Source organism: Diceros bicornis, chromosome X (assembly GCF_020826845.1).
Source record: "Diceros bicornis minor isolate mBicDic1 chromosome X, mDicBic1.mat.cur, whole genome shotgun sequence".
Lineage (NCBI taxonomy): Eukaryota > Metazoa > Chordata > Mammalia > Perissodactyla > Rhinocerotidae > Diceros > Diceros bicornis.
Window position 1 is genome coordinate 110,373,041 of NC_080781.1, and position 13,573 is coordinate 110,386,613.

General features: G+C 45.6%; 1 protein-coding gene across 1 annotated transcript; it reads left to right on the plus strand.

Annotated features, from left to right (window-relative positions):
• The first annotated feature begins 1,886 nt into the window (after positions 1-1,886).
• Positions 1,887-13,312, plus strand: AKAP14 (A-kinase anchoring protein 14). The gene is made up of 5 exons (XM_058536615.1): positions 1,887-2,043; positions 4,917-5,083; positions 5,173-5,264; positions 9,909-10,088; positions 13,148-13,312. Exons 2-5 carry the CDS (start codon positions 4,927-4,929, stop codon positions 13,202-13,204), a joined length of 486 nt encoding a protein of 161 aa, XP_058392598.1. The 5' UTR covers positions 1,887-2,043; positions 4,917-4,926; the 3' UTR covers positions 13,205-13,312.
• Positions 13,313-13,573: the final 261 nt, after the last annotated feature.

Below are 13,573 nucleotides of genomic sequence, written 5' to 3' on the forward strand. Positions count from 1 at the left end.
TTCCCCCATGAAAACATTTTGCCTACAAGGAGTTTCTTATCGCTTGCCTGCATGTCTTGCTCTTCTGGGCAATTAAGAATCTCACTGTGCACCCTCCCAGGCAGGTCCTCACCCTGGGCCTCTCACCAGTGACCCCAGGGCTTCTTAGGAGAGGTCTTGCTGCCCTTGCCCACAAAAGCTTGACACAAACGAAGTGGGAGCTCGGCCCTTTTGGATTGCAGCTACTGTGGGCCTAGTGTTTCCACCTTCCTGCCACTCTCCCGCAGGGAACCCAGGAGGAGGCAGTGCTGTGGATCAGGGCCTGCTGTGGCACTAGATGGTTCATAGCAGTTGGTCTGATGGGCTGTGTGGGAGTCAGACCAGCAAACAGAACTGAGGCCAGTTATCAGCATCAACAGTATTTGTAGCTCTGGAGCCTGTGTGCTCACCAATGACAGTGTCCATACAAGTCCTCCTCCTGGCTTGGCTGCTGGGCATTGGGCCTAAACAGTGAGAGCTCAAGACACACTGGCCCCTGTTGTCCCAGGCAAATTCTCCCAGCTGGGGACGTGGCGGGCTCTTTCCGACTCCTCTACTTTTTGATTCCATCTATTGCGGTTAGTCTCTTCCTCATCGTGATCGTGGTGGCTAATGTTTACTGAGCACTTAGAGTGCGCCTGTCCTTGTTCTGAGTGCTCTACATGAAGCACCTCACTCCATCTTCTTATCAGCCTTATGAAGTGACTCCTGTTAACATCCCCATTGTACACACAAAGCTCAGAGGGTGAAACAACCTGCCTCAAGTCACAAAGCCAGTACGTGGCAGAGCAGGGACTTCATACCCTCTGTCTGCGATCAGAGTCTGAGTCCCTCTGACTAAGGCACACTACCTTCCACCCTTCTCCCTTCCCAGTCCCACTCCCCTACCTCACCACACCATCTCAGCAGCAGGCTCTCTCTGTGTGGTCCCTCCATGCATGTGGTGTCTTCCAGGCAGCGAGCTCAGCATTTCACCCTGGATAAAGAGGACACTTAGCAAAGCTCTTTCCTGCCTTTGTTGGGATTAAGACCAGTTGTCTTAGGGTGAGAAACCATCCACTCCAGATACAAAGCACAGTGTTTAAGGGCAGGAGTTCTGAGACTTAGGCACTTCGTAGATTAATAAAATTAATAAAATAAAACTGGGTCCTAACATAGGGCCAACAACTTTTGATTTCCCCATTTAAAAGAATGTGATTTATACTACTACTATTAATAATAATACTAGAAATAATATCTAACCATTATAGACAGAGCTTATGATGTATCAGGCACTATTTTGTCTTCACATGAATTTTCTGATTTGGTCCTCATAAAAAAACCTATTCTGTAGGCACTATTATCCCCATTTTATAGACAAGGAAACCTAGAAATGTTAAGTAAACTGTTCCTGGGTCTGCTGGTAACCATTATAGTATGAGCTCATCCTTGATTCATAAAAGACACCTTTGACAACAATCAAGTACATGAGGGAGGTCCTAACCTCAGAATTTTGGAATAAATAAGTAAAAAGCTCAGTCAGTGAAGTCAGACAGCTCTGGGATTGAGTTTGCAGCAACTTATTTAACACTCTCTGTGCCTCAGTTTCTTCAACTGTAATGAAAATACTAATATGTACCTCAGAGGGCTGTTGTGAGGAGTACATGACTTGACACGTACTGAGCCCTTCACACAGTGACTGGCACATAATAAGGACCCCAATACATACCAGCTGTGAGCCTTGCCATTACCATTCCTCCTGGCACAGCCCTGCAGGCTCATCTCTTGCTGGGAAGAAGCTGAGTATGGATACCACAGGCTGGTCCTGTGACTGAGGTCAGATTGTTACCGTGACTGACTGTCCCCTTCCTTCCCTAACAGAAGCAGTCAGAAACATTTGGGCTTTGCTTCCCATTGGTTGAAACTGGCATTGCCCTGGCAGCACTTGTAAACATTCCGTCTGAGAATCAGGGGAACAGCTGCTGAGAGACTCTTTCTGAGGCTTCCCTGGCTACTACTGCTCCAAAGAAGGATCTGATCAGTCAGGTATCAGGGGTTGTTAAGGGTGGGGGGCCTCCATCAAAAGGACCTGCAGTGGTTCTCCCCATTCATCACCCAGACCCCAAACTGACCACACCCCTGAGCCTTCACACCCATTCTGCCTATCTGGCCTCTCATTAGGAAGGGATGGGGGGAAAAGAACTAGGACAGGCGAGTCGGAGGGACACTTAAGCATGATTTGGCCCACAGATGTGTGAGGATAAGATCTGAGCTGCTTCCTGAGCCCTGCTCTCCTCTTTCCCTCTCCTGTTGGAGACAGGGCTCCCTGGGGAAAGTCTTAAGGACGTCCTTCCATGGATAAAGCTCCCACCTCATTTGCTTGGTGTTGGAGGTCATAGATCTAGCTTCCAATCAATTCATCAAGAGACAGTTTGCTGAAAGCCAAGTTACTGAATAACAAAGTCACCAAATAGGCCATTTTCTGAAGGATCAAGTTGCTGTATGGTTAGCTCACCAAAGCCTACTGAATTTACCAATTTACTAAAAAAAAACTCTGTTGTTGTCTTTAACTACAGAGTTTACAGCAAATTGCTTTGGCCAAATTGGCATGGCCTTTGGGCTGGGGAGAGCCAGTTCTCTAGGGTTAAGGGCCTTCAGACTCCCTCACCCCCACCCTTTAGTCTCTCCCCAGTCTCGGATGGGCAGCCTGGGAAGATTCTGTATTCCCCCAGCAGATGACCCTGTCCACCCGCCGGGGGCAGCAACAGGGAACTGAGGCAGAGGCAAACTGAGCTTAAAATGCTGATATCAAGACCCAAATGAACACGAGTCAGCATTATTCCCGGAACCCTTAAAGGCTGTTCACACCATTCCTGGCCCGATGGCCAGGGGGACCGGGTTGCCTTGTGCGGCACCCACCACACCCTGGGACCAACAATGATGTCAAGAAAGGGCACACAGCGTGACCCTTCTTGAAAGAGGCTCACAGAAAGAGTGAGCACATTCTGGACTCCAGATGGAAATGTGAGAACAGGGCCCCACGACCCTTGGTGACTCTGGGAGGGAGGAGAGCAGTGTAGTTAAGGGCTCAGGCTGTGGAGCCGGACAGTCCGGGTGTGAGGTTGGCTTCCTCGTTTCACATGGTCATAAGAGTCGCTCTCTTTATGACTCAGGGTCCCAGCAGGGAACTGTTGGCCTACTAAATATTAGGATAGGTAGAGAAGGGTTAAGTAAAGGGAATATTTACAAAGGTGTGGACAGGCAGTAGGGAAACAAGGGCAATTGAAGCTCCCCAGGAGCTAGTAACAGTGGGCCATAGGGCTGAGGGGAGAGAATGGTTACCCTAACCAGACTGTCAAGTTGTGAGAGAGCTGCCCTGGGAGAAGCTGGGGCCTTCTTCACACAGCCAGCCACAGGTGACCTTGGAGGGAGAGAGCCTCCTGGTGAATATATACCTCAACCTCACCTCCCTTCAGCCTGGTCTCCCCCTTGTGTGAAACCTCCTGGAAGCCTGAAGGCATGGGAGAGCCCATTGATCTGGTCAGCCTTCTAGGGCAGATAGCAGGGGAGATGGGGGAGAGTGGATCTGGAAGGGCAAATGAAAGGTATCCAGTGGACGATCTCAAAGGGCTGTGCAGAGAGTTAAATGCAGTGAGGCACATTAAACACCCCAAAATTGGGAGTTGCTGTTTATAGGAAAATAAATAGCTCCCTTTGGAGAGAGATATCCACTTTCATGCAGCACCCTCAATGCAAGGATTGCCTGCAAGAGATTTGTAACTGTGCTAGAAGTAAGTGATTTCTCATAAGTGAAGAGACTTAAGTATAGCAGGAGACTCAAGAAAGAAAGAGAATCCAAGATTCAAGGGAAACAATGTAAACAAGACGGAAAATATGCAAAAGACTCCTAGCTCTGTGATGAACCCTTGTTCACAACCCTGATAACTCTAATTTTCACAATCTCAATAGATGTTAAAGGCATTTGGAAAATTTTAGCTATCATTTATGATAAACATTTTACTAAAACAGGAGCAGACAGATATTTTCTTGATGTGATAAATCTCAAGCCATAAACCAGCATCATACTTAGCTGATTTTTTTTTTTTTGCTGAGGAAGATTAGCCCTGAGCTAACATCTGTGCCAATCTTCCTCTATTTTATATTTGGGTCGCCGCCACGGTGTGGCTGACAAGTGGTGTAGGTCCGTGCCCAGGATCCGAACCTGCAAACCCATGCCACTGAAGCAGAGCATGCCGAACTCAACCACTAGGCTATAGGGCTGGCCCCCACCAGCATCATGCTTAATGGAGTAACAACAGAAAGCATGCCCATTGAAGTCAGACACAAAAGAAGGATGCTCGTTATCGCCACTTTCACTTAACATTTTTCTGGAAGTGTTAAACAAAGCTAGTACTTATATATTTCAGAAAAAGATATGGTAAAAAATAATAGTTTCTGACAGATGATATAATCGTATACCTAAAAATCCAAGAGAAAAAACTGAAAAACCAACCCCTCTTATGCTGTATTGCCTATAATTATGTGAATTCACTTTATCTTTAAAGATCCCTGTGCCCTCAGTTGCCTAAAGCAGGGATTGAGGTACCAAGACTCAACTAGAAGTCAATATTGTTAGAACTCCTGAAGTTAGAACTCATTCTACTACATCTTGATTTAAGTCTTCATGGTTATGAGAATCTGAAAATCCTTGGTTTTCAGGAAAAGTAGATCTCAGCAGCCAGGCACAAAGGGTCAACAGTGAGGCCTCACTCCTACCCCAACCCCTCATTCCCTCCCTAGAGGCAACAACCATTTCCGTGTCTTGTGATTCTTCAAGAGCTAGCGTGTACCTGTATGAAGGCGTACACACACACACACACACACAAGTACAAAGTAACTTACTGAGTTCCTTTCTCCAGGCAAAAGAAAATGAACGTGGCTAAAAGTGTCAGATTTTGGGACACAGTGGATGCCAAGAAAAGTCCTTCAAGACAGATGACAGCTGAAGAAGACAAAAGCAATGTGACTGAACTCGCTCTAGCTTTAGTTAATAGGGCCATCACTGCTGCTATTAAGGCTGTGGAAGGTAGTAATCCTGTTTGGGCGCCTAAAGGATTGTCTCATTATGTAATGCCACACTTCCAGGCAACTAACAAATTCACACCTTGTTTGCAGAAGCTGAAAACCCCATCAAAAACATCAAATGGATCACACACGGTGAATTCACAGCAGAAAGGGGGCGGCGACAAATTGAGGAGTTCGTTTTGGTAAGTTTGTTGACCACTCCAGCTTGGAACACAAGGGCAAAAAACAATAAAAAGGCTCTTGTTTGATGAAAGGTTTGAAGTCCAGAGGCCGGCCAGGTGACATAGTGGTTAAGTTCACATGCTCTGCGTAGGCGGCCCAGGGTTCACAGGTTTGGGTCTTGGGCGTGGACCTATGCACGGCTTATCAAGCCATGCTGTGTCAGGCGTCCCACATATAAAGTGGAGGAAGATGGGCACGGATGTTAGCCCAGGGCCAATCTTCCTCAGCAAAAAGAGGAGGATTGGCAACAGATGTTAGCTCAGGGCTGATCTTCCTCACACACACACACAAAAAATTTGAAGTCCAGAAACCCTAGGAGATGATATCAAAGGTGAGTAGAATAAGTAAACATTGTCTTCATCTGGGTTCCAAAATCAAGATGGGGTAGTCTTTGAAGGTGAAAAGCACAATCGTATTTCTCAGTTTACATTTCCCTAGGAAAATCTGATATTCCCAGTTAAGCAATTTTCCCATGTTGGTGCATTAAATGGGGGCCTAATGGTCTGGGGATGGAGCTGCTCCTCCAAAACAGGAGTTCTCCATCACCAACTTTCGAATGCTCATATAAACAGAGGGATGCGGATGGATCAAAAGTCTCTGACTTAGCATTGGAAGGTACTGCCCACATACTACGAGGTACATGCCTATGAGTTCCTCTTTTTTATCCTCCTGTGCCTGGCTCTGACCCATTTGTGTGGCTTATCCTGGCAGCTCTGTGGAGAAGGCCTTGGGATGTTTTGAATAACTGGTGGGGTGGATAAAGAAGAATGGCTTGAAATCCCTTCTCATTGTACTTCCATGGACCAGAGACCAGTTGAAATTGGTGGAGATAAATTCCCCCACCCCTGGGAGAAGTCTCCAGCTGTCTCTGTTCCTCTGGCCAGCCCATTCAAAGCCTACAGCCCCAAGGGCACTTTCCTAGGCCCTAGGAAGCCCGGTCAGGTGGGAACAAGGAAAGGTCAGGGATTTCTGGCTCCACACCCTCTCTCTATGCTCCGGTGGGCACAACTCACCATTCCCATTACAAGGGGTATCTAGAGCATAATGCAGATGAATGGGGCAAAGTACTAGTTACTATTGGGCCTTCTTGCTCTGGAGCACATCTCCAATTGGGTTTGGGCACAAGCCCCTGCCTGCTGCACCCAGGGTTTGTGAATCAGACTGGAATGGGACACAGAGCAAGCAGGAAAATGTTCCCATGCAAATCCTACTGGCTATTCTGAGTAAAAGGCAAAAGTAAGTCCTGACAATGGCCTACAGGGCCCCACGTGATCCCCTCCTCCCTCCCTACTTACTGCTCAGACCCCATCACCTACTACCTTCTCCCCTTTCACCTTCCTCTCTCTAGCCACACTTTCCTCTTTGCTGTTCAACTGCCAGGCACACTCCGACCTCAGGGTGTTTGCACTTTCTGTTCCTTCTGCTTGGAACTCTGTCCCCTGAGACCTATTATTATGGTTCATGTCTTACTTCTCTTCAGGTCTTTGTTAAGATGCCACCTGCTCATTGAGGCCTTTCATGGCCACCTCATCTAAAATTGCAACCTCTCTCCTTCTCTGATTTATTTTTCCCTTAGCACTTAGCTCTACCTAAGATATTAGATTTTACTTATTTACCCTATTGCCTTCCTTCCACCACCAGATCATATGGTCCATGAGGGCATAGACTTTTGTCCCTTGCTCCGTCCCCAGCCCCTAGAAAGGTCAGGTACACAGCAGATGCTCAATAAATATGTGTTGAATACACGAAAAGATTTATTCTCTCCATACCATTATTTGTTCACAGATGAAAAGCTAGGTCAAAGTATTGTCTTACCTACTTTGTAGGGCTGTTGTAAGGATAGAGATGATCAGAAAGTAGAAGGTGACTGAAAAGCTAAAATCTCTATATAACTCCTGACGTAAATCACCCTGCACCCAGCCCCACTGACACGGCGAGACCTAGGAGTGAAGTGTACCGTCTAAATGCCAGGTATTTCAGATGGAGAGCTTTCTCAAGCTTCTTGCAGATTTCCCAAAGTCCACCGTACACCAGGGGATAGCATATTAGGAGTTACCATTTACTGAGCATTGCTAGTGCCAAGCACTGCTAAGCACTTCACATGCATTATCTCATTTAATGCTCACAACAAACCTGTGTGTAGGTATATCAGTGTACCCATTTTACGGATGAGGAATCTTGAGGCTCCAAGAGGTTGGGCGATTTGTCCCAAGTCTTTCTGATTAAGCAGTAAAGTTCTCATAGGTCTGTCTGATATACTTTTCCCACCATAGTAGGAAAAGTACTTTTTTTTTTTTTTTTGGTGAGAAAGATTAGCCTTGAGCTAACACCTGTTGCCAATCCTTCTCTTTTTGCTGAGGAAGACTGGACCTGGGCTAACATCTGTGCCCATCTTCCTCTACTTTATATGTGGGGCGCCTACCACAGCATGGCTTGATGAGCAGTGTGTAGGTCTGCACCTGGGATCTGAACTTGCGAACCCCGGGCCGCAGAAGCAGAGCGCACAAACTTAACCACTACACCACTGAGTCAGCCCTTAAAAGTACTTTTTGACAACAAAACTAATGCAGAGTTTTACTCTCAATGAAAAATGGAACTTCAAAATATTTTAAGGTATTGCAATGTGAATAAGAATGATTAAACGTGATGTCAGAAGGCTTATATGTTGGTGGGGAGGGAATAGGTACACTTATACATTGCCAATGGGCACAATAATTGGTTTATTCTCTTCAGGAACACAATCTGGCAACAAAAATATACAAATAAGTTCTTTATAAGAGAAGCACTGGAAAATCCTCAATGCCTAATACACAGATAAGATTATTTTTATAATAAAAATAAGACATCATTATTAAAAAAACCCAGTGAGCAAAGAGATACAAAGTAGAAAATGAAAGTTCCCCCTCCACCCCCACAAACCCCAGTTCAACTCCCTCAAGGGTCACTTACCATTGATAACAGTTTTGTGCATATACATCCAGGGGGCTGTTGATTTTGAGTGTCCAATAATATGTAATTGGCTAAGCCATCCATGGTAGAGTAGCACAGTGAGATACTGTTTCCTGGAAGCGAGTATATGAAGCAACGTTATGTAAAAATCACAAAACACGAGGATAATACACACTCACTGGAGCTACATAAAAGTCGCTGCCTGCACGGTGATGAAGATGGAAAGAGACTGGTCTGATAGAGACAGCTGAATTTAATGTGTCTAAGACTGCTGTAGTTCACAAAAGGAAAAAAAAAAAAAACACTAAGAAGCCGAGTTGAGAGGAAGAAAATCTTAGAATTGAGGCATTCAGTGGGGTAGAGAGAGTGCTGAGCTGGCTGCTCGGGAGCCCTGGGTCCTAGCCCCAGCTGTTGTTTGGACTGTCCCTTCCCACAGGCCCCAGTATCCTCATCTGCAAAGTGAGGGGCTTCGTTAAACAATCTCTAAGGACCATTCCAATGCTACAAAGTCTGTGATCATGTGACAGACTAAACATTAGGGCTGAAAAAGTATATCGAGTAATATAGAAAGTTTGGAAAAAAACCAGCATGCTCCAGTGGGCCTCAAGGGGTTGACTGGTGGACTCTTTCATTAGAAGGAATAATGATCTATGTAAGAAAACAGAGTCCCTCATCTCACCGAATCTAGAGTCTGGTGCTCCTGTCTGGCTGACTGAAACAACCAGTTGGGTATAAGTTTGAAATAAAGCAAGCTGAGGCAGAAGGACAGCCTACTATTTTTTTTTAAGGAGGGCCTGAAATCTTTTTACTGTCTCCTCCCACACTCCTTCCCCACATCACTGGGATTGTTAGACTATCCCCCTTCCTTCCTTCTGTGGACCTTCATCTTAATTCAGGGTCTTTTTTGATTTGGAAGCTTCCTGTGCCCCAATAGCCAGCTCAAGGCGCTTCAACTGAACTGAACTTATTGAATACCTATAGCATTCAAGGCCCTGTGCTAAGAATCAGGGCTGCATTATGACTTCTGTGGGCCCTAGGCACTGGGAAGATTTGTGTTTTGGAAGGCGAAGCTTTTCCGAGGGTGTAGACAGGGATCTGAGGGATCTGGATGATCCTATTGCCTGACTCATTCCTTTTCTGACCTTATTTTATATACCACCTATGGCTGCAATGAAGTGAATCTGATTTTCAAAACGAGCTTGTGAAATCAGCCTCATTACTTTCTAGTCACACCTTTAGGACTCTCTGAGTGGAGTGAGCAGAACACACGTTCTAATCACTTTCTAATTATTTTCCAATTAGCCAAACTTTCCTCCCAAGTAAGAGTGTGGGAGGAGGTCAGTGTATATGTATGTGTGTGTGTGCGGCGTGTATGTGCACATACACATCTGAGCATGTGCCTCTGCATTCCAAAGTCCAATCTCAAATGATGTTTGCATTATTCACTCATTTCATTTCAGCTCCACCCTTTCTCTCCTCCACACATGGAGATAATTAGGACTTGACTCTAGTTTGAATCCCAATCAACAATGTTAGAAATGGACTCCAGAAGCACGGCTGTAACGCCTACTGTTGTACGCTGCCTTGATCTAGAGGACCTGAATAGAAGTCTGCTTTTCTTTCTCTGTGTGCTTTTTCTTTTTTCTATGCAACAGACTTGGGAGTATCAGGACTGCTGGGTGCACTACACAGATTTTATAAAGAGGGAAGACTTGATTCACAGCTTCCGCTACATCTACAGTGTACGCTGGAGCCTGCCAACCGCTCAGAGACCCATGCTACAAGTCAGTGCCTCTGCCCACTTCAGCATCAAGATCAACAAGAACAAGCCTCCAGTAAGCTCTTCCTGTTCTGCCCTGTTCCCTTCGATGAGACTTCAGTGAGAATGGAGACTCCTCTTGTCAAGGTCATTGATGACCCCTTTTTGTAAAACGTAATAGTCATATTTCTATCTTCACCTTGGTTGGCCCATCTGTAGCACTTGCCAAAGCTGATCACTCCCTCCTCCATTTGTCTTCCAGAACAACATACTCTCTTGGTTTTCCTCCTGCCTCACTCACCATTCCTTTTCATTCTCTACTGGTTTCTCCTCCTCCCACCAACCTCTTCATGTTGGAATGTCCCAGAACTCAGGCCTTGGACCTCTTCTCTATATTCACTTCCTTGATGATCTTATTCAGTCTCCTAGCTTTAAATGCTACCTCTAGCTTATGATTCCCAAATCTCTCTCTCTAGCCCAGGCCTCTGCCACTTGGATTTGTTTTTTTTTTTTTTAGGAAGATTGGCCCTGAGCTAACATCTATTGCCAATCTTCCTCCTCCTTTCCCCTCTCTCTCCCCAAAGCCCCAGTAGATAGTTGTATGTCATAGTTGTACATCCTTCTAGTTGCTCTATGTGGGACGGTGCCTCAGCATGGCTTGATGAGTGGTGTGTAGGTCCGCACCCAGGATCTGAACCGGTGAACCCTGGGCCGCCAAAGTGGAGCACGCAAACTTAACTGCTACGCCACTGGGCTGGCCCCTACTTGGATGTTTAATAAACATCTCACTTATTGTATCCAAAACTGAACTTCTGATTTTCCCTTCCAAACCTGACCTACCTGCAGTCTTCCTCATCTCGGTTGATGGCCAAAATCCTTGGTATCATTCTTGACTCTCTTACATCCCTCATTCAATCCATTAGGAAATCCTGTTGGCCCTACCTTCAAAAATAGGTCCTGAGGGGCCAGCCCCGTGGTGCGAGCGGTTAAGTGTGTGTGCTCCGCTGCAGTAGCCCGGGGTTCGCCGGTTCGGATCCCGGGTGCACATCAACACACCACTTGTCAGGCCATGCTGTGGTGGCGTCCCATATAAAGTGGAGGAAGATGGGCATGGGTGTTAGCCCAGGGCCAGTCTTCCTCGGCAAAAAGAGGAGGATTGGCAGATGTTACCTCAGGGCCGATCTTCCTCACACACACAAAAAAATAGGTCCTGAATCCAACGGTTTCTTACTGCTCCACTTCTACCACCCTGGTCCAAGACACCATCATCTCTCATCAAGATTATTAGTTCAGTAGCCTTCTAACCAGTCTGCTTCCACCCTTGTCCTCATCATGTCTCTTTTCAATATAGCAGCCAGCCAGAGTGAGCTTTGTAAAATGTAAAATGAATTTATGTCACTCCTCTGTTTAAAACATTCCAACGTGCTTCTCAAACTTCAAAGTGCACGCACATTACTTGGGGATCTTGTTAAAAGGAAGATTCTGATTGAGCAGGTCTGGGGCAGGGTTTGAAACTCTGCATTACTAAGAAGCTCTCAGGCGATGCTGATGCTGCAGGTCCAAAGACTACACTTTGAGTAGTTAGGGCCTACAAGGCCTTGTGTGATCTTGTCCCTTGTTATTTCTGCTTTCCCACTATTCCTCCTCCCTCACTTACTCTGCTCCAGTCACTCTGTTCTTGCTGCTCATTAATAATCCAGGCAGAGTCTACCTCAGGGCCTTTGCACTTGCTGTTCCCTCTGACTGGAACACCCTCCCCTAGGTATATGCATGGCTTGCTCTCTCACCTCCTACATGGCACTTTCTATCCCACCTGCCATGCTTTTGCTTTTTCTCCATAACACTTTATCATCTTCTGATATCTATATATTATCTTGTTATTGTCTGCTCCCTCTACCAGAACGTAAGCTCCACGAAGGCAGGGACTTTTGCCTTGATGTAAAACAAAGCCTGGCAAATAGTAGGCACTCAATAAATACTTGAAGGAATGACTGCTTGTAGCCACTAGGTAGACGATGAAGATGAAATACGTTGATAGCTGGTGTGAAAGGAGTCAAAATAACATCCATGAATCCAGGGTTAGGGTTCTCAGAGGAGCAGGGTTGGTACCAAGCATAATGCCTGGAACACAGCTGACATAAAAATGTTGTTTCCTCTCTGCCATCCATCCTTTCACAGGAGTTATCTGAGGCTCTGCCTGACTCTAGGGCTTCATATATGACCACACAGTGAGCCAACTATGTCCTGTATTCATCCTATCCTAGTACAAACTTATCTTTTCAGAGAGTTTGGAACCTGGAGTAATCTAAAGAGGTAAAATATGTGGAGCTCACTTCTCCTGGTCATATATGCCCCCATCAGCTCTCTTACTTACTGGCAAGGTTAGCAATCAGAGAGTAAGGCTGTGGAGGTAAGCAAGACCATGACCAGAGACCATACAGAGAGGGCTTGGAAGATGGGCTCTTGCTCAGAATTCCAAGTATAATTTTGGAGGGGCGAATGGGTGGGGGCCACTGAGACAATCTTACAACCTACATTTTTACGCTGCTTTAAAAATGTTTTTGAACCTTGTTTATCTCTATTCTTTCATTCTTATGCCATTTCTAAGAGGTAAAGTAGATGCTGTCAGTTGAGTAAACTGGAACACGTAAAGAAGGGAAATGAGGAGCATAAGCCTCTCCTGTCTTGTTTCTAATATTGTGGAGATTCTTAAGGTATTTGCTGTTAAAAAGATCTTTTGGGGAACAGAGGTTTGAAGTGACAAAGAACTACCACCTACAGACTCCCAAATCATAAGGAAAATGAACTCTAGAAATTTAAGAGTATACATACGGGGCCAGCCCGGTGGCTTAGTGGTTAAGTGCGTGCGCTCCGCTACTGGCAGCCCGGGTTCGGACCCCGGGCACGCACCGATGCACCGCTTCTCCTGCCACGCTGAGGCCGCATCCCACATACAGCAACTAGAAGGATGTGCAGCTATGACATACAACTATCTACTGGGGCTTTGGGGGAAAAAATAAATGAATAAATAAAATTAAAAAAAAAAAAAGTATACGTATGGACAAGTATAGGGACGGAAGGAATTATGAGTTGGTATGATTGGTCTAGGCTGACAGCTGTCCTTTTCTCTCTTAGGATGCACCCATTGATGTCTCTTATGTCTTTGAGGGCCAGTCACTAGTTCACAGGTAATGAACATCTGGAGACTTTTATTTCAAAAGGGTGGTGGAAAAAGGTCATTACACTCCAGGAATCCAGCAGGCCCACAGCCACATAATGGTCACTTTTCCTCTTTGGACCACCTACCCCATTAGGATGGGCTAAAAGAATTCTGCCATTGTTCTAGAAATTTTTTGTGTGTGTGTTTTGTTTTTCAGTGATTAGAAACTTAAGGATTAGTTGCTGGAGTAGGGTGGGGCAAAGTGGGTCATGTCTATTGTTTCCATGGGAAACTTCACAATCACATGGAAATAACTCATGTATAATAATCATTTTTATTTGTATAGCAGCTCTCTTAAAGAATCTTTACATATAAGCTCATTAATCCTTTTATTGATTGGG